Here is a 20,230-nt window from a genome sequence, read left to right as displayed (position 1 = left end):
TTTTACACACTTCATGAATTGGTTTATCAACTACTTCTGTTGTATGTGTACTGAGAGAGAGTGAAGTTACAAAAAACACTTCTGCCTTTTTATTGTGGCCTTACAGTTGCATCACCATAACAAATAGCAAATGTAACCCCTTAAACTTGTGGTGTATTCAGGCAAAATACTAGGTAATACTTTGTGAGAAGATTTCGATAGAGCAGTTGATAGATTCAGAAATAACAATATCATGTGATAGAACATGTGGCATAGGGAAACAGGAGTGGGGAAAAAGAGGGGTGGGAAAAGGAGGGGTGAAAATGAAGGCAAGGAAAATTTGCAGGGACGATCTCTGCATGTGCTTCCAGCTTACTGCATATGAGTTTTATCTGACCTCAAAGCCATGAAATTCACCAATGCTATATTGACCTCAAACTAATAAATCCAGGTTTATCAGCTCTGGATTAAAAACATACTATAGAGTCAGAGTGGGCTTGTCTTTGGTGAATTTTAAAATTTTAGATATTTGCTCACATCCACTTTTGAGACATACTACAGCATCCTACAACTCTTAGGTTTACCACATATTTCCTGAATGAGTATCTGTATTTAAAATTTATGTCATTAAAACTTCCTGGTATTTCTCATATCCAACAAAAGAATGGGTCACCTCAGTGGTGATTAGACAATGCTTCTGAAAAAGAAAACTCTTCTTTTAAAAATTCCACTATTTAAATATTAAAAAAAAAAAAAAAAAAAAGAGAGAGAGAGAGAGAAAGAAAAAAAATCCTTCAAAATGACCAGATTATGGTCAAAGGACTAGGTTTGATACTTATCCAGACTTTTTAATTTTTTTACATTCAGTTGTAATATTTCAATGGTGATCTCCCATGGCAGCCAAATAATTCCAATCAATGACCTGACCACATGCTCAATAGGGAAATACAACATTTTTCCCCTGAGTTTACTGACACATCCTTTCTTCTCATCATGCAGGAAGGGAGAAGGAAGGCAATCTGCAACAGGCTTTATATGATTTTGTAATATCCCAGTTAATTCCACCTAACTTTTTTCCTTTTGAAATTAATTTATCTTAGTTTCCGCCAGGATAAGGATTGCAAGAGTTGCTCTCCAAAAATTCACAATATGTGCAAGGGATTTTAGCTCTGGAGTGCAAATTAATCCTGGAACACAAAAAGAGAAAGAGGAAAGATTTAAAGGCAGGCAGGCACATAGCTTTATGCTAAGGAAGAAGCAGCCCACCCTATGCATCAAACCCAGAAGATTCAGCTGTCCTCTTGTCTACCGGTGTAGGTTTTCTCTCGAGTGTTCTTTTAAAATTGTTTTTTTTAATATGAAGATAAAAGTACCAAAGTATTTTAAGATAAATTCAATAAAAAAAAAAAAAAAATGGTTTGAATGCATGCAGGTACCCTGACTATATTTCTGAATGTATTACAGCAACTACTTCAATCCTTCAACCACCAACTGTGAAGCAGCACCCTTCTGACTCTCTTAAAAGATCACGCTCTCACTTCATTCCTTAACTACCTTGTGACATAGAAGAATTTGCTTCACTATGTTGTTTGGAAAGAGGAATTTTACACAGAAAGAGAAACTTTTTACACAGCAACTACTACAGAACCCTGAAAGTGGTTAAATACACAAAGAATAAAGCATACCAAATATGAGTGATTCTTGATCGCTCATTGAAAGTGTAACACCCTCCGTTTTTCATTTATTTGTTTTCAGGGATGTTAAAGATATATATCTGCCAGAAACATTTCCTCTTTAAGAAAGTACAGTATATCCTCACTAGTGTTACCCCTTTCATCCTTTATTTCATTCAGAACATTACCATATGGTACTCATGATTTATTTCACCTGAGTGTCTTGAGATTTTCCAAAATTCCTCATTAGAGACTCTGATTTCTGTTAAGGACACACATTGATCTTATGAGAGATGGAACATGGAATAAGAATTTGAAAGCCCTTTCCCCAAGTAAAAAAAGCTGTAAATACTAATTTCACTTCTTTGCTGCTTTACTTTTTAATTGTTATCACCCCTTGTCAGTCACAAGGCCTGATGGCATAGTTGCTTCTAGTGCATTTGAAACAGCTTTAATAAATGTCTTTAGTCTGTTTGCTGTGTTGTTGGTTTATTGTCGACAGATGAAAAGAACTATATAAAAGTTAGGTGATATCACATGGTTATTGCAGTAATAAAAAAATGCATAGCCTGTCACATATGAATATTTTCTTTCTCTTTTGCACTGCTCAATCTATACTACAATTAGGAACAAACTATTTTCACACACAAAGAAGAAAGAACTCATTTGAAAAAACTCACAAACTCAAAGAAACATAGAAAGTTACAGAAAGATATCCCTTTTAAACCAAATGAGTAAACCAGGTTAAATGGTTTACTGGCTAACGTGTGAGTTTTCAAATGCATGTACCCATCAAATCCAAACAAAACCCATGGATACATTCAGAATAATTTCTTTGAAAAACAGCTAGTTCCTTGCCCAGTTTCAACTTCCATCCTCTAGCCCTTTCAGCTGTGGAGCTGATCAAAACAAGGTCACAGTGATATCCTTCTTTAATGAAAAAATGGACCTTTTTCATTCCTCTTTTCTGGGAAACAGGTGAATTGTTTTTGTTCAATTGTTCAACATTTTAACAAGGCCACTTTTGAAAGCAACTCTTGAAAAGTGTAGGCCTAATAGGTTTAAGTTTCAAGCAGTTCCAGCTTACAGGAAACAGGAGGTCAGAATCCAAAGAACTTTCAGACAATGTTCAGTGCATCAGTGAGAATCTTAAGCTACAAGGAGACAACGTTAAGTACTCCAGACACTTGCTTGTTACTTTTTGTAAGGAAGGGGGAAAAAAAGACCAACTCAGAAACTCGTGGTTCTGGAATAAATGGCCCTTCCATCTCTAATTGTGCAGATAAGAGACACATAGCAATTCCAGATAGGAAGACCTAGGTAACACAAAACAAACCAAAACGAACCCCAAACCACACCAGCTCCGGAGAACCCCTCGTCACTCCACTTGGCCCCAGCGAAGCCTGCCACAGGAGTTAAAATGGGGTACTCCCCACTTAGTCAAGCCCAGACAGTTTCTAATCCTGAAGTGTTTAGATTCAAACCTTCCTATGACAGACGGCTCCAGGAACAGGAGATAGAAGGGGTTTCTGTATTATTACTATAGTGAAAAACTAGTATCAACATCAGAAGTCTTCATCACAGTACTGTTTTTACTGTGTTTTTCTGCTTGTAGAAAACCAAAATCAAGTGCTCAGTATTTTGCTGAAAAATAAGGGTGCAACAGAGAGAACGTTGGTAAAGTGAGAATAACACACTTTCTGTGCAAGTGGAAAATCACAGAGAGCAGTACAAATCTTAACATGCCTTTCATGCCCAGAAATGTGATTCCCCTTACAAATGCCTTAGGCATCAACACCATAACGCTTGCCTCTTGTGTCCAGGCTCCTCCTTTTTTATTCTATTTTCTTAAAATAAAAAAAAAAAAACAAAAAAAAAAAAAAAAAAAAAAAAAAAAAAAAAAACAAAAAACCAAAAAAAAAAAAAAAACAAAAAAAAAACCCACCAAAAAAACCCCCCACAAACCCCCCAAAACCCCCCCCAAAAAAAACCCAAACAAACAACCTACCACCCACACACCAAAAAAACCCCACAAAGGCATTTTTATCCTTTTTTTTCCCCCACCTCTTAACACAGCAAGTCGCCTTTCAGAATATTGTGACACCTCCATAACAAGGGCAAACAAGTTATGGGATCCATGTGTTCAGGTCTTAGAAAGTGCTCTTAAAAAAAAAAAACAGAAGGGAAGACTGACATTCATGATTTCTCTGAAAACAGACTGGCATTAATCTAAAAGACTGGTGGTAGTGATGATGAATGGAATGTTTCACTTCCACTTCTGAGGATTCTAGTGTTAAAAGCAATTACAAACAAATCCTCAGACAGTATAAATATCAATCCCACTTTGTTGAGGAAGAAACAGAAGCACACAAATACTTTGTAATTTGCCAATGTTACAAAGGAACCCAAGGAATATGGTGCCAGACCTTTACCCTGTAGTTTGCTTACAGTCCCTTATATTGCAAGCTGCAGAACAAATCTTGGTTCTTCCAATACTGAAATATAGTTCAAACTCTTCCATGGTGCTCAAAATCCATCAAACTAAATGCGATTGCAATTCATACAGAGATTCAAAATCCATCAAACTGAGCGTGATCACAGCTTACACAGAGCTTATACCCACACTATGAAACTAACAGTAAGGGCTAAAGTGTGCTGGGTAATTCTTACACTTAAGAATCAAAATTCTTAATTAAAAAAAAAAAAGAAAAGACAAACTAAGAAGAGCTGGTTGAAACACTAACAAGGATCCTTACTAGCAATGGAACAGAGCATCTTCAGAAGCATTTGCAAGTCAGTTTCACAAACATACTGGTCCCTGCCAACGGATTACAGTTTGCTTTTTTCGCCTAACTACCCAAAACAATTCCATCAGGCCAGTAAAAAGAGGATGACAACTAGCTTCAGTTAGGTTTTCTTCGCTTAAACACTGTAACTTCATTTTGAATTTATGAGTAAAAACAGATTTGCATGTGGTAGATTTGTGACTGAACCTACCTTTTCTTTCAGGTTAGCACAAATTTCCTGTTGCTTTTGTCTGGTGTTAGCCAGCACTACTTCCATCTCATGAGCAGCCAAGGCTTCAGCAGCAGTCGTCACTGCCTTAAGCAAAAAGGCTTTCCTAGTTTGAGCCCAATCTAATATCAAGGCTCTGCGCTGACTCCTAATGAAATGGTAATGATCCCAAGCTTTCTTATGAACAACCTAAAAAAGTAAAGCATTTCAGGAAGGTTTAAAAACTATGCATAAATAAAATAATTCTAGACATTTTTGCAAACCTTGACTATAATCGATTTAATCATTGTATCACCAATATCCCTATGGAATCCACAAGAATTCCGTCAGGTGCCAGTCCCCCAGTGTTGGTAGGTGGTGATACCACTCCAGCCTTTCCTTTCCTGCCTGTACCACATGGCACTTCAATATCCTGCTGTCCCACTGTTCTGTTCTGAATTCTGCTTTTGCAATATAAATAAATTAAATTCAACAGTTCTTTCCTGCTCTAAAGTACATAAAATGTAAGCAGGTCCTTTCAATGCATCTTCAGAGATACTGAGCACTTTCAGCAAGAAGAGGCTTTTTGTAGCAATCACGATCTCTAGAGGAACACAAAGCAATAGTACAAATGCAGTACAGATGTGAATTAGCTTCACCTTTTCTTTCCTAACAGGAAATTCAGAAACAGATTTTTAGCTTGCCAAGCAGCATACTGCCACCACCAATGTCACCACCTGACAAAAATGGCGAGTGTTTAATCTTAAATACACCTTCCTTGGCCTTATTCAGTGAGGCTCCCAAGGACATTCAAGCTTCAAGGCTTCGATGGAAGTATTAACCAAGGCAGTAGAGTCTTCGACCTGCCTTATATCCCCCAAAATATAAGTTACCAGGATGAAGGAGATTGTAGAGACAGTGAACTGCTCAAGGGGACCATTCCTGGTGCTAATTTCCAGGCTTTTAGCAGGGGACGGGGGGATGCTGACTCATCTGGTGCCCAGCTCAGAGACATGCCTACCAGCTCATAGCTGTACGAAGATAAGGTAGCTTCTCTTTGATCAAATGCACATAGGCCACCACACCAGAAGTTCACACTGCCATTGCTGCCCAAACTCGAGTGAGCCTCGCCAGCAAGCACATAAAGCTGAGACACTCATAAGAAATGGAATGGAGTTTGCACTTCTAAAACAGACCTCTGTGATCTGCTACCGGATCAAGCACTCAGGACTCATCCATTCTTCTACAGACAGAAGGAGGTACAGAAGGGTCTAAGTTTAGTATTCTAACGTAACACAAATGTTTTAAGAACAGATTCTTAGTACTGTTTAAACGTTTCTGTATTTATCATGCTAATATACATACTAAGAGGTATTGATTCAATTCAGAATTATGATTTTTAAATTTAGAATTTTAGAAATTTAAAATGAACATTCAAAGAATTAGGGAGACCCACTAATAATGACTATGCTTAAAATATACCTACAATGTACAAAGCACATAATTATTTAGCCTAGTTCTTACAGGCAAAAGTTCTGAAATCCACAAGAAATATAATTTTTGTGAAACTATGCTAATTATTAGTATCAGTTCACTGTCATTCCCTTGCATTAGGCACTCCTCAAACACAGTGAAGTAGATGGTCTAAAAATACATGCAGAGATAAAAAAAGACTCCTACTTTACTTATGACATCCTGAAGAGTTCTGGCCTTGAAATGGGTTTGGCTATTAGCTGCTATGTGCTTATTCACTGTGCAGTGTAAAAGGAATAAGCAATCAATCTGAAAGGCATTATGCATGTAAAAATAGCCTCTCCCTGAGAGCAGGAGATAACTTTCCACTCTTCCTGCTATATATGTGCCACAGACCAATTAAAATAACTATTCCTAGACAGTGTGACAATGCTATACATCCTCATCAAAAAACAAAAATACCAAGAGAAGCAGAATAGCGTGACAAAACTATAAAACTGTACAGCAAACCCAATGCTAACAAACTAATTCTGTGAATTTGGCTGTAAGAGTATGTGGAAGTAAAATCTCCACAGTGCTTATTCTGAAGAAGTGATAGGGCTTTAAATTCATGTATTTTGAAGACAGGGGCATCCCTTCTTCACTGCGTAGAATACAATTTATAGTAAGAAATTTTAAAATAAAAAACTTTTATAAACATGCTTTAATACAAATGTTCACTACATGATTTATGTAAGAATTTATATAATTGATCTACTATTTAAAACACACTGACCAGATCACGCCTAGATTTGTGAGGAAGGTATCTCTGCAGCGCATCGAGGCACAATTTCGTCCTCTTGTGAAGATCACTCGCATACTGATTGATAACAGTCTGGAAAACCCACTGATCTTCTTCATTCCATTCAGTGTTCCTATAGAAATGCAAAACAATCAGCCCCAGTAGAATTTAACTTTTGGAAAGGAGGAGTTTGGTTCTAGTTTATCTTTAAAGCCTAACTTTTCAATGGGCTCACAATCCTGAACCTGTAAACTGGATGTTGGATCAAAGCAGAGAAATTTAGATTTACTTCTATGAAGGAAAGCAAACCTATATTGCTTTTCTAACGTGACCATTTATTGTGCCATCATTCAACTTTTCTAACTTTTCTAACTTGGCTTTTTATTAGGGATGATACAGTGTTTCTCAACATTACATTAATGAACAGTCACACCACACGTAAAACACAGTGTGAAAAGGAGGAAGATGATCAGTCTCCACCCCTGAGCACTAAATAAACGATCGAATGAAGTGAAAATACCTGTGTGCAGCTAAATGAAGAACTAGCTTAGAAACAAACTTCTGACAGCCATAAATTCATCAGCAAGGCATAAGATACACATTTTTTTAAAAAATAGGAGGTGTAGTAATCAGTATAAATGCATTTATTTCAGAAAATTAGAGTAGCAAAAAGTAACATAAAATAAAAACAGCGTACCATAGGTTTGGATTTAGTAGATTAGATTTTAGCCTCAACCTGAACTCTTGGCCTTGAAGGGATTAACATCAGGCTTTTATGGTCAGCATTAATGTATGAGCAGCAACACTGAGTCAGACCAGAAGGTCTCTGTGACTAAAAGCCTAGGGAAAATTAAAAGGCAATCATACGACTCTACCCCCCATCAAATTCCTGCAGCCTCCAACTGTTTGCAGCTCTCGGACTTCCTGAGACAGCAGTGGTGTCTGGGTATTTAATGGTACTGCATTTGTTAAGATGTTAGAACAACTTTATCCTTATGCAGGCAGAAATACCAGCTATTTAAAAAAAGAGGCTTTTTGGTGAGATGCTCATATGTAATTAATATCAAACTAGATTTTATTATGCAATCTAGCATTATCTCTAAAGAGAGGACAGTAAACAGAGGTACTAAAAAATATTTTATGTAATCCAGTTTCATACAACTTTTCTTTAAAAATACTGTACAGTAAACCCAAAATATATTATCAGCATTGTACAATATTCTGCAACACTGAAGGAGGAAACAAGAAAATATCCCTAGACCTGTTAGTTTTGGGAAATTGAAAGCTTCACTTGCAGACATATCTCAAGAATGCAAAGACACAATATCCCATTTCAACAAACCGTTTCTGAAGTAATATCCTGTCAGGCAAGGGAACCCAATCTCTCAGTTACATGCATTTCACCTTTTTCACTCTCTACTGGCACTTTCTGCTGTTGCATGCTTTGCTATGAAGTTGGCACAAATCTGGACAGAAGTCCACTTATCTTCACCTAACTGAAGGCATTTATTTTACAGTTTGCTTCACACAAACTCACGGGCTTTATTTTTACCCTTATGGTATTAAGAGGGATTTAACTTCCACCCATCTTTCTGGAGACAGCTAGTGATCAGAGGTTCCTTCCTCCCCACTTCAATTCTTCATCCTGTGACTTTCATGAAACAAAAATGATTCTTAGCTCACTGTAACATTTCAGCACAGAATCATTATTCCAGGATGAGGCTGGTGACAACTTAATGATAACCAAATACAAGGGAATATTAAAATCACTATTCCCTAGTAATGAACACCTTGCTGCTTGCACTGTATGTGTATTTTTCTGTATTTTCTTTTTCTCTGAATAAAAGTTTAAAGTTACTCTTGTTTTTTATGCAGACAGCATCACAATGAAGGTGGCCAGGTAAGGAGAAATCACATCCCACCTCCTTCAATTAGCTCTAATAATATTATCCCGGCCATTAGTGCTACAAACGTCAGAACAGAAACCTCACAGAAATAAGATTTGTACTGTGTACAGAGAGAGTCCCATCATTAAAGGATTTTTTGCAGAAAGATACAAAGCACTAACTCTTGGCTGGTTCTCTGTGGTAGTGCTTTTGAGAGGCTTATCTGTTTAGCAGTGGAGTAAAATGAAAGTGACATATCAAAAATTAACTTTAATAAGACTTAAAGTCTACAGGCAGCAGTATTATGTCACAGGACAGAGATCCTACACTGACACTTCAGTCTTTGCCTTTCCACGTGAGAGAAAGGCTCACAATCAGCATTTGTTGGCAGCTCTAGAGTAATCTGTAGAATCATAGAATCACAAAATGTAGCCAATAAAAACCAGAATTCTAAACAGCAATTCTAAAAAACAGCAACCTAACTTCTCATGAAAAGAACGCCAACCAGCCAACTGACAGTTAGCCCTCCTGGGCCAGTGACTGAGGTGTATGAAGCACTCCTAAGTCATACCTCATCTTGCAGCCCATTGGCTTCCCCATTTACACAAGACTTCAAACACTTGCTATATGGTGATGTATTGCAGTACAGCAGTGCAAGCTCATACAGAAAAGCTCCCCATCACCTGTGTGGCTACAGATTTAGGACTAGGAATACTACAGTAATAATCCTGACCTGGAGACTCATTAGTAGGGTGAAATTAATAAAAGTTGTGGAAAGAGACAGCTTTCCCTCTACAAGCTTACGTGAGATATATATCATTTGTATTTCCACCTATTTTCCTTTCTCTTCTTATAAACTGTGTGAAATAACTGACAACTATTTCTAGGACCCAGCTGTTTGTTATTAAATCCAGCCATCACGAAAAGAAATTGACTTGGCTTTGAAAGGGCGTAAAGAAAAGATCTAGCTCCTCTAAAAAGTTCATTTGCAGTGACTGACAACTACCAAGCAAATGCTAGAGACAACGTAAAAAGTGAATTTATGTTAGCAAAAGCAGAGTAGCAATGAAAGTGTTTCTTTATAGGTGATTGCTTAAATTTCCCATAACAGACAATGAATATAGATGTCTGATCTGAGGTTTTGTTCATATGCTAAGTCTGAAGAAATAGCACCCTGGAAAGTGAAATGGGGCTAAGGAATCTTTCAAAGAGAGACAGTTGCCGTAATATCTTATAACCTTCAAGCTGGAGGTCTTGAAGAACAAACACAGTTCTCCAAAGAGAAGAGTCCCTGAGCTTTGTCACAGAGGTGGTACTGAAAAGATGTGCTATTTCTCCAACATTTACTTCCTCTAAGAAAAATGTCTCACAACTGATCCTCAGAAATTAATGTTTTAAACTCCTCCCTTTTCTCTAGAAGGACCTTTTCTATGAAATCAATTCATTTATTAATTTTAGAATCTCTGTCTCATAATTTGATATTCTGAGGAGTAGTTTTTCTCAAGAATAACTTTAATGAGCAAATTAATTATTCTTCACTATGATTAAATCTCTCACTGCAACTGCTACTACTGATGCTGAACCAGTTAAAAAATATTTTCTTTCTTAAGATAACACCTAGCATTCTTGTCTTTCCAACCCAAATATTGTATTTATTTATTAGAAGAACCACCATGAAACCCTGCTAGCCTTCACTCAGAGGGAGTATCAGCCATCCTAAGAGAGTGTTTGCTAGTTCATGGGTTGGATTCTGAACTACCTCTTGTAATTTCTGAAACAAAACAGTAATCCTCTTCTGCAAGTTCTGATACACCTCCGTATGGTGCCGTCTGAACATATTATTTTAGTGACAGTAATGAGACAGTTCTAAAAGCTGAGATTATCTTTCTTAATAATCTGTCTTGGATATTTCTGACCATGCAGATTTGTGAACAAACAAAAGGTTTCCGCCTATGAGAAGAGTGAGGCAGAGGAAGATACATCTTGGTCAGGAAACATTACAGCATGGTCTTGAAAGCAGGGAAAACCAGAGGAGGTCTGAAGGGCAGCCTAGTGATGTCCTCTGCCTCCAGCACACAAGGGCAGAGGCACCAGTTGCTGCACCAGTTTCTGCCTCCTGTAACTCACATATCTCTCAAGGCTCCCTCTGACTTGTACATTGCTTTAATGGCCAGCTAACAATGAATCTCTACACAGGAACAAGATGGAGAAATTCAGGTTTGTGGATAATACTCTGGGGAGCAATCAGCTATAGCTAGAGCTACAAGTAGTTCATTGTAAGTAGGGACAGGCTGCCAATGCCTTGGTTTGTCAGCTGTGCTGAGATTTTGTCAGCTGTTCATAGACAAAAAAGCAGAAGCATGATCCAGCCCAATGTATTTGTGACCGTTAAATGCATGGAAATTCCAAAATATCCTGTCTGACTGAATTCAAGATGTCACCTCACTTAAACTTCTGTAAAATTCCAGAAAGGAAGATCTCATCTAAAATGAGTTTGAAAAGTGCCAACACATTTTACATTAATATTTAAGCTAATACCAGGCTTCTTCGGTGTCAAGATGCTGACAAACTTTTACAAGGCTGAATGCATGACCCAAATTTTAAATGTAGTGTTTGCTTTTCTTGTATGTATCATTCTACTAGAAAACAGTGCAATCTTGATTTTTTTTCAGAACTGAAACACAGCAATTGTCTTATATTCAACAACCCTGAGGCAGCTGCTTCCTTTGAAACAGATTTAACTGGCATTAATCCATGGCTTTACACATTCTGAAGAATACAAACAACTCTGAAGGGAAGCTACCCTCTGCACTCTATAATCCCTATATATCCTTTGCAACAGCAACATACACTTGATGCACTGCCATCTTGTTGAATCTGCAGATGCACAGACTGCAACATACCACCAAGTGAGATGTTAACCTCCCTGCTATTAATTATGGCATTGCTGATTGATAAACATCTTGGTAATAGACCTGAAAAGAGGAACTAAAGCTCCTTGACTTGGTCCTAATATCCCATTCACTTGAAAAGGTGTTGCAGAGGATGCAGTGCTGAATATGCACTAGTACATTCACCCTTCAGTTATTTAAATAATTTGGACATCCTTGGAGATCGTGGCAAAAATACAATTAAATGCTTATGGAATCATCAGCTATAATCAATGCTTCAATTCCAAGTACACAATTTGTGGGATAACTCAGGACTTGGGTATTTCCAAACACAAAAATTTGTGGTTTAGCAGCAGTAAAAGAAGTGAATTTAGATTATAAAGCATTATAATCCTATATTATGCTGGGGGGGGGGGGGGGAACCCAACCAAATTCTTATTCAGTTTCCAAAAGCAATAAACACTGTGATGATCATTCTAGTAGGACTGAAAAGCACACAAAGAATATTGCAGACCAGAATATTATCTTATTCTGATTTTTCTTCTTTGGAAATTCCATGCACACTTTCCAAATTTTCTGTTCCAGACAATCTGAACTGTTAAACAATGAGATGTGTAACGCCAGACTAGCATTAAGTTAAGGTTTCTTTACTGTACATTAAAGCATATGTTGAGAGAAGAACATATCCTCAGAGGAAGTGACTAGTTATCATATAATTATATTGTTCTGCTGAGCAACTTCTCAAGTTACAAACATGAGAAAAAAGTATTGCAGGAGAATGGTTGGTATCTTCGGGTATAGAGCAATGACAACAATAGCAAAGGCTTCATTAAGGCTGTATTAATCAGTAGAGTACAGTGGGTACATGCCAAGGTCAAAAACCTGTCACTCCATTTTTGACAGTATTATCTGTGTTAGTTGGATCAAAGTTAGCTTGATGAATTACAGAATACTTAAATCACAAGGCTGTATCTTGTGTAATCTCATAGAGTATTTTCATGCAAGTTAGCCAATATAAATGTGAGAAGTGACAGAGTGTTGTGTCTTTTGTAAAACCCAGATCTTGGAAGTAAGTAATTCTACAAGAACCAAGTCTTGCTTTTTTTATTGAAAACACATTTTTAATGTTGTTGTGGATAAAATCATAGAACCATAAATGAGCAGCACATTAAAGATTTAAGACCAGAAGGCAAACAAAAAAAGACCAAAATCTAGCTCTAAATAAAATGCTAAGATAATTACTGGTGGTTCATTTATGATTTCATGCATTCCCAGCTAATGATACGGGCACAGGCTGATCCAAATTGAGTAAATTGTCCTACGCAACCTACCCCTCCATCCCACCAGCAGACTGCTGCCGCTGCCACTACCACCAGCTTCTCTTCCAGTCACAGCTGTTTCCTTTTTCCCCAACTAGATACCATAAATTAATTCCTTCAAAGTACCACTGCATATGTTTTCATGCCAACTGAATTTCTTTCCCTTCCGAATATGGTATTTTATCTTTTAAATTTTGACTTTACTTAATTATCAGTGCAAAATTAGCTAGCTCAAGACCTAAATTCAAACCTGGCATATGATCAATGAAAATACCATAGTAGATTTTTCAACCATTTTCATAGATTCTGTTGGCTACATTGATGTTCATCTATTACTCAGGAGCACACATGCTGTGTAGATCAAGAGATTTAAATTTATAAATTTTCACCAAAATTGTGTTGCTCAAACTTTAACACAATTTTAATTAAAACCACTAGAAAGACTTGTACATAGAATCATAGAATAGTTAGGGTTGGAAAGGACCTTAAGATCATCTAGTTCCAACCCCCCTGCCATGGGCAGGGATGCCTCGCATTAAATCATGTCGCCCAAGGCTCTGTCCAACCTGGCCTTGAACACCTCCAGGGATGGAGTATCCACAACCTCCCTGGGCAACCACATTTAATGATTTAGTATTTGTCACACATTTTTTCACAGAGGTTTTTAAAACTTCTTCCAAAAGAGCAACTGTAACAAAATATCAGAGACAGCAGCAAAGGAACTGCCATAAATTTGCCACTTGCTGCTTAATACATAAAAATATGGGAAAGATCAGAACAATTCCTAGTAAGTATCATATCATAATAGCTAGGACATTACATTAATAACATACAGGTTTCAGACAACAGAAGAACCTACAGAATACCTGTACAATTTATCAAAAGATCAGTAGAGTATAACATCACTTCCTATGGGATCCCACATTTTAAAACTGTTTCAGCACCCCCAAACTCAGCAGCAGTAGCAGAAGATTTAAGTGCTGCACTCTAAGTGTATCTAGAAAAAGAGGGAGATTTAGAAGCAGTGTGTGATTGTTTTACCAAAGAAACTTAGGAACTTCCCTGCTCTCCCCAGTTTCTTCTGCCCAGGATTCAAACAATTCCACTGACCTTCCTATTCTCAGTCTTCTTAAAACCTGATTCCGTTCTAAGCCAGAGGAATATCAGGACATGGCAAAGAGAAGTCAAGGATGGTTCAATATCTGCAACTCAGTATCTCCTGAACTCAAGTTAGCCTCAGCAGAAAAGCTAAGCTTTATACTATTAATATATGGCTATGTTACATTTCTAGATCATTATATTTATGTTCTTTCTATAGACCTTCTTGTTTATAGAAAAATCTCTCCTCCTTTCAGTTCTTCTGAATCAGAGCTACATACATTTTTTACATTTCTTTGTGATGAGAATTACTGCAGCAATCCAAAATTTGTGAAAAGATTGGACCTATTTATCTGCTTTATAGATAAAAACATTCTAGATGTCTCTCAGAAAGATTGTACTTTTCTGGCATAAATTTGATAGTGTAATTACCATACAGAAAGGATCATTTCTATTCATACAAAAGCATGTGAAGAGGATATTTGATGTACCCCAGATTGTTCGTTCTTTAATCCACAAAACATTTCACTTATTATTTCAGATTAGAGCTTTTGAAAGGACGGCCTCAATTCTCTCAGCTGTGTAAGCAGTTACTGACTATTTAACCACAGATTGCCAGGCAATGCATCAACTATTCTTCGCTCTGCACAAAATAGAACCAACTCTAATGGTAAAGGCAACTGCAGGATCTATAGATTACAAAACACATTATAGTTACTTATTTTATACCCAATAGTAGAAATCCAGAAACACAAGTCATTACCTACATAAAACTTCTAGCTGTTGATCAATCTCTTGAAGCTTAGACCAGTACCCGCTTGCAAGCTTTCGGTATTCATTGATAAGGAAGGTCTTCAAATCAGGGCAGGGGCATTCCAAAGACAGTAGTGCTGAAGGAACTTCAAGGAAAAGTCCATTTTTCTCTTCAAAAGAATGTGCTAATGCCTGTGATGAAAAATGCTACTCAGCAGACTACTCTGCATTTTATTTTCTCCCTCAAAAAACTGCTAAATAAACTTACAAGAAAAAGCTTACTTTTGTTTTATAGTCTTCAATCTCTCTTTCCAAAGCCAAACTTTCAAGAATAAGGAATTCCAAAATTGCCTTCTGTTGCTTCTTCACAAATTTGATCTATTTAATGAAATAAGTTACGGTTACTTCTTTATCTGGTTTTAATATGAAATCTCTTATTTAGAAACAAAGAGCCTGATTTCCAGTTCTACAGTGCTATGCTTTTACAGATTTTAGTGAAGCAGATTTGCACTATGGCAAGTAAAGAGGTTATGGGATACTCTGAATATGAATTATAATCTCAAAGTAGTACATAAAAATAAATAAAAATGCTAAAAATATAGTGATAATAACTTGTAAAAATAAAGTTAAAATACCAACCTGTTGTAACATCTCAACTGGATTGATCTTAGATTTCAGACAAGATTCTTCTGAGACGTAACACTGCATTTCAATCAGCCATAATTTCAAATTCTCTTTTAGTTGCCAGATAGGAGCTATAGTATTTGTTTGGTATGTATCCCGCTCCTCTGATAATTTATGCTCTATATCCAAATAAAACATAAAGCTTTCTCAAACACACAAGATACTACACAACACTGTGCTTTCTAAATCTAAATCTGTCAAGACAGGGATTTAAAAACTCAAATAATCAAGATAATTTTTATTATAATAAATAATCAAGAAACAAATAAAAGATTCTTACCCAAGTCCTTCATATGCAGAAAAAAGTTGTACTTATGGCTTTCTTCATCAAGAAAAGACTTTATTTCTGCTTCTGCTTTTTGACTGGAAGGTATGAATATGAGTTTTACAGAAGCTTTAATTTCTTATTCATTATGTTTTCAAGAATGATAAGCCTCAAATATTCTAGTAATTAAGTAAAAAGGGGGATTCTTTGCCTGGGAAGGTATGAAGCGCAGAACTTGGACATTGTCCTGGGTGGTATGGAAGCGACACCCCTCCGAGCAACAAATGCTCTCATTGATCTGCTGTATGTATACACAAAATACAAGCTAATAGACAAGAACATTAATGTTCCCTGTTCTAAGCATGAACTCAAGATGTACTTTTAGAGATAGACTGAAGGAATTAAAAAGCATCTGAAAACTTCTGATACTCCTACAAATACATGCTCTTCAAATGTTGATATGACAACTAAACAGCTCAGATCATCGTGGAGTGGTACATGCAGAACAACATCCACTCTATTCTCCCCTCCCTTTCTGTGTTCTCTTAATGTCTACAGGCCCCTTCCAATATAGATCACAAACTCGCATGCCCTGCACAAAAAATTATCTTCAGTTCAGATATTTTAATCTTTTCCTCTTAATGCCCTTTGAATCAATATACCACACCAGAATCTCTTTCTACGGAAGTATTTCTTTAACAATGGCTAATTATTCCTCAGCTTTTACCTGTTCTCACTCAGTCTTTTATGCTCTTGCCACCACACTTGCCAATGCTGTTTCAGCAGCATTCGCTCTTTGTTATTTTTTGAAATTTGCTCTGTTTTTTCAATCTGCAGGAAAAAATAAAGCTTGTAAGTATCTGAATCTGTTCAATAGCTTTATTAAATGCCTTCACATGGAAACTTTTAACTACAGAATGGTGAACCTAAAAGCTTTTTTCAAACCTGGGTTTTTCTAAAGAATAACAGGTTCAAATGTAACCAATTTTCATGGGGGAAAAAAAAATCCATTTAAATCACGATTAAATAAGAGAAGGTGGAAAAAAATGCAGTCCATTTTCTTCTTTCCATTTTTTCCTTTTCTTTCACATCCCTATTACCCAGGAGGTGAATGGGGGAAAGATGAGCATGAGAAAGAAAAATATACTTAAAGGTGGGAAGATGAAAGAGTGAAAGTGTGTCTTTGAGGAAAAAAAAAAAAGAAAAATTCAAAAATTGGTTACTAAAAAAGAGTGCTTTTTCAAAATCTTGTCCAATTAAAGAGGCTCTGAAACTCTCTGAGGACTTCACAAAACATTGCTTCTAACTTCAGACAAAATAAAAATACATGCTTTTGAGATAGATGGAGTTACTGCTTAAACTAGAGGAAAAGCCATCAGGGAAAGGCTGATGAAGTGGCAGCCAGGCGATTCTGGCCAACCAACAGTGAAGGAAAAAGGATCAGAAGCCTACGGTTGCCAGAAGCCCCTGAGACAAGTCAGTTTTCTCTCATCCTCCTGCCATCACAACTGCCTTCTGGCCTCTTGATGGACACTCAGGACAAAGCAGCATTTCAGTTCAGAACTGGCTCCTTTCCTGCTCCTTCTCTTTTTGCCACCTTGCCAACAGCTTCCTCCATTACACCTAACCTCATCCCTGCCCCAGCCAATTTCTTCTAGTTGCAAACACCCTTCTGATTCCAGAGGCTCCCACAATTCACATGCACCCCCTTTTTTTCCTTCTCCAGGAAGGATACATTATTCTACTGCAGAATGATAGCAAGACAAGGAAAAAAAAATTGGAAACTCTTGTCCTAGTTCATAACAGAGAGAAATGAACAAAGATCTCGCTCCACATCTAGTTCAGGAAAGAATTAGTGTTCTAAGTCAAAAATGCTGGTTTTTGACTTGGCTCAGGTGGAAGTAATCTGCTGTTTAAAATGCTTAGTCAACTTTCCTGCTTTGTGAAAGCTGGAAAAAACTACAGTTACCCTCTCTGCATTCACATGCATAAGAACAGGGAGAGCAAACACCCTACAAGCGTGTTATCCCTGGGCAAGTGATACCAGCAGGCTTCTCAAAGAGAAAGTTCACTGACCTTTTCTTTGCAGGACTCATGCATAGGTAAGCAAGAATCCCACCACTTCTGGCATCAGAGCCCCTCATTTACCCACCAAAAAAGCTAAAATCTTAACTTCAAAACAAAATACTTAAAATTTTGAAACTAGAAACATTTACACCTCTCAAATGAATCCAAGTTTACTCTATCTGGTTGAATATAAGTGGTTTCTAGATAGTCACATGGAGAACCACAACTAGAATGTGGCTCTCCATGTGAAGAATCATTGTGCTTCTGCAGCAAGCCTGCTTTAGTGGGTATTACTTGGGTAAGAAGTTGCAATAGATGCTACAGAAACATGATGTGACTGTGAATGAGAAACAAGGTGTTTATATAGGAAGCTGCATATGTGACTGTACTATAAGCAAGTTTTAAAACACCTGTTTTATGCTTTCAATTGGTATGTTACAATGCTTCTGAAGCAAAGATAATGTCTCCTTATTTTTATTGCTTACATGTTTTCATATTACTTATAGCTTCCTCTTGGTTACCATTAGGTGCTTAAAACCAGACTTCAGCAAACAGAATACTGTATTTGAAGTAATCTGAAAATACATATATCTTCAAATCAATTCTAAAACTTAAGTGAAAAGTTGAACTAGTTCTGTATATAAAGTTTAATAGGCTCTTGAAATTATGTTATAACACCAACAATGACATTTTATGTCTAACTGCTGCAATGTTAGCTTTTTTGTGTATGTGCTGTATTTTTCTTTCTTAAATGGACAGCAATTGATTTACTGTTTGCTTCTTTGGTTCTACCTCACTGGAGGAGTAACTCAGCACTTTGAAATTTGGATAGCCTGAATCAGCAACTAAAAAGTAGCAGTTGGGAACATCTTCTATTCTCTGTGGAGCTTTCAGTATACATATTTTACTACCCACTCAGTTCGAAAACACTTGAAAAGGTGAAATACCGAAAGACAGATGATGACAAGTTAGTTTAAAGCTTGAATTAATTCAGTAGAATTTTGTACTGCCAATACATGAAGAAATATCTGCCAGCACTTTTGATATATTTATAGTCACATGCATTATTAAAGGAAGCAATACTATAAAGAAAGTTGTATTTTTTTCTCTCATTCACTGTCACACTTCTCTATTATAAATACAAAGAGAGGATCTGCACGAGCAACCCCCTTTTTTGTTGCAAGACCTTCAGGATAGTAGTATAAACTAGTATATTATGATTGTTGGTACTGTATATATTCCATTCTCTAGGATTTGAGAAACAGCATCAAAACAACAACAAAGTATATGGTTATGTTGCTAACCAAAGTATTTCATTTAATTACTTCAGTTCAAAGAACTTCTAAATATGTTTTAGACATTAAAGGACTTTTTTCTTTTTTTTTCCTTTTAGAACTTCAGGTTTTCTTATGTGAGTTTTTTTCCTTTATTATTCGGGGAGAGGCAGAGGGGATGTACAATAATAATGAAGGTCACATGCAGTATTCTAGTTAGCTGTGTCTGAGATATATCTTAATCTTTCCAGTTCTATCTTTACATTTTCTCTAATATTTGGTCCTCATTCTGCAAAGGTAGAACTCTGTCATAACGTTTGTGATATGCCTAATGTAAAGGTTGAACTGAGGCTGTCTGGACAACTACCAGTGTTCACTCTGTCCTCTCCCATATTTACAGATGGCTCCCACTTTCCATTTTCTTTCTTGTGTTTACAAATTATTCTCTTCACCTTGTACTCTAACTTGCACATCATTGAGGACTTTAGGTGTATCATTGCCAAAAATGCTTCCAAAATCTTAATATACTAATTTGCTTTGCTATTTTCAACTTATATGGTACCATCCATTGTTGCATGGACTTATTAAATGCCTCTAAGATCAGAATTATAGAAAATATGAATATGTGAAATTGCATTAGTGGACAGAGAAAAGCTGGTACTTAGTCTTCTTTCCAGTTTGACAGCCCTGACTTTTGCTGCTTCTTCAGTTCTGCTAGTGACCCTGCTTTGTCCACACATCATAAATCATAATTCTTAATAAAGGTAGAGGTAAAGGTTTCATTAAACTTTACTAGAATTAAATAAGATATGTTCTTACCACTTGGACCATACAGCAGGTATTTATACCTTTCTAACTGTTTAGCTCTACATTTACATTCTACAGATATAAAACCCTTTCAATTTTCTTTCAAGATCTGCCTCAGCTTGACTTTTCAAAATCCTCACTTCACATAGTTTTGTTTCTTTCTGGATCAACTTCCCCTTCCCATTTATTCCTGTAAATTCTTCATTATGCTCAGTATTTTGAGTAGCTCGTATAATGAGTCTGGATGATTTTCCTCAAAGCACTCAAATACAAACTTTTCCTGTCT

The 20,230-nt window shown here is 36.6% G+C and overlaps 1 protein-coding gene across 4 annotated transcripts in view; it reads right to left on the bottom strand.

The window, feature by feature from the left end:
- Positions 1 to 20,230, bottom strand: part of CCDC148 (coiled-coil domain containing 148) — a 76,563-nt gene that overhangs the window by 33,542 nt on the left and 22,791 nt on the right. For 2 of the 4 annotated variants that reach the window (XR_003991470.1, XM_030486513.1), the window contains exons 4-10: positions 16,524 to 16,627; positions 15,812 to 15,894; positions 15,487 to 15,650; positions 15,130 to 15,225; positions 14,858 to 15,054; positions 6,895 to 7,033; positions 4,650 to 4,856 (exon numbers count right to left, since the gene is read on the bottom strand). Coding sequence is in view for 3 of the 4 variants with exons in the window: in XM_030486513.1 (XP_030342373.1) it covers positions 4,650 to 4,856; positions 6,895 to 7,033; positions 14,858 to 15,054; positions 15,130 to 15,225; positions 15,487 to 15,650; positions 15,812 to 15,894; positions 16,524 to 16,627 (990 nt within the window). In the remaining variant the exon portion in view is untranslated. The remainder of the gene's footprint in view (positions 1 to 4,649; positions 4,857 to 6,894; positions 7,034 to 14,857; positions 15,055 to 15,129; positions 15,226 to 15,486; positions 15,651 to 15,811; positions 15,895 to 16,523; positions 16,628 to 20,230) is intronic. The other 2 variants (XM_030486514.1, XM_030486515.1) reach the window with 2 other exon arrangements.

This window comes from Strigops habroptila, chromosome 5 (assembly GCF_004027225.2).
Source record: "Strigops habroptila isolate Jane chromosome 5, bStrHab1.2.pri, whole genome shotgun sequence".
Lineage (NCBI taxonomy): Eukaryota > Metazoa > Chordata > Aves > Psittaciformes > Psittacidae > Strigops > Strigops habroptila.
Note: the sequence above shows the minus strand (reverse complement) of the source record. Positions and strands in the feature narration are given on the sequence as shown.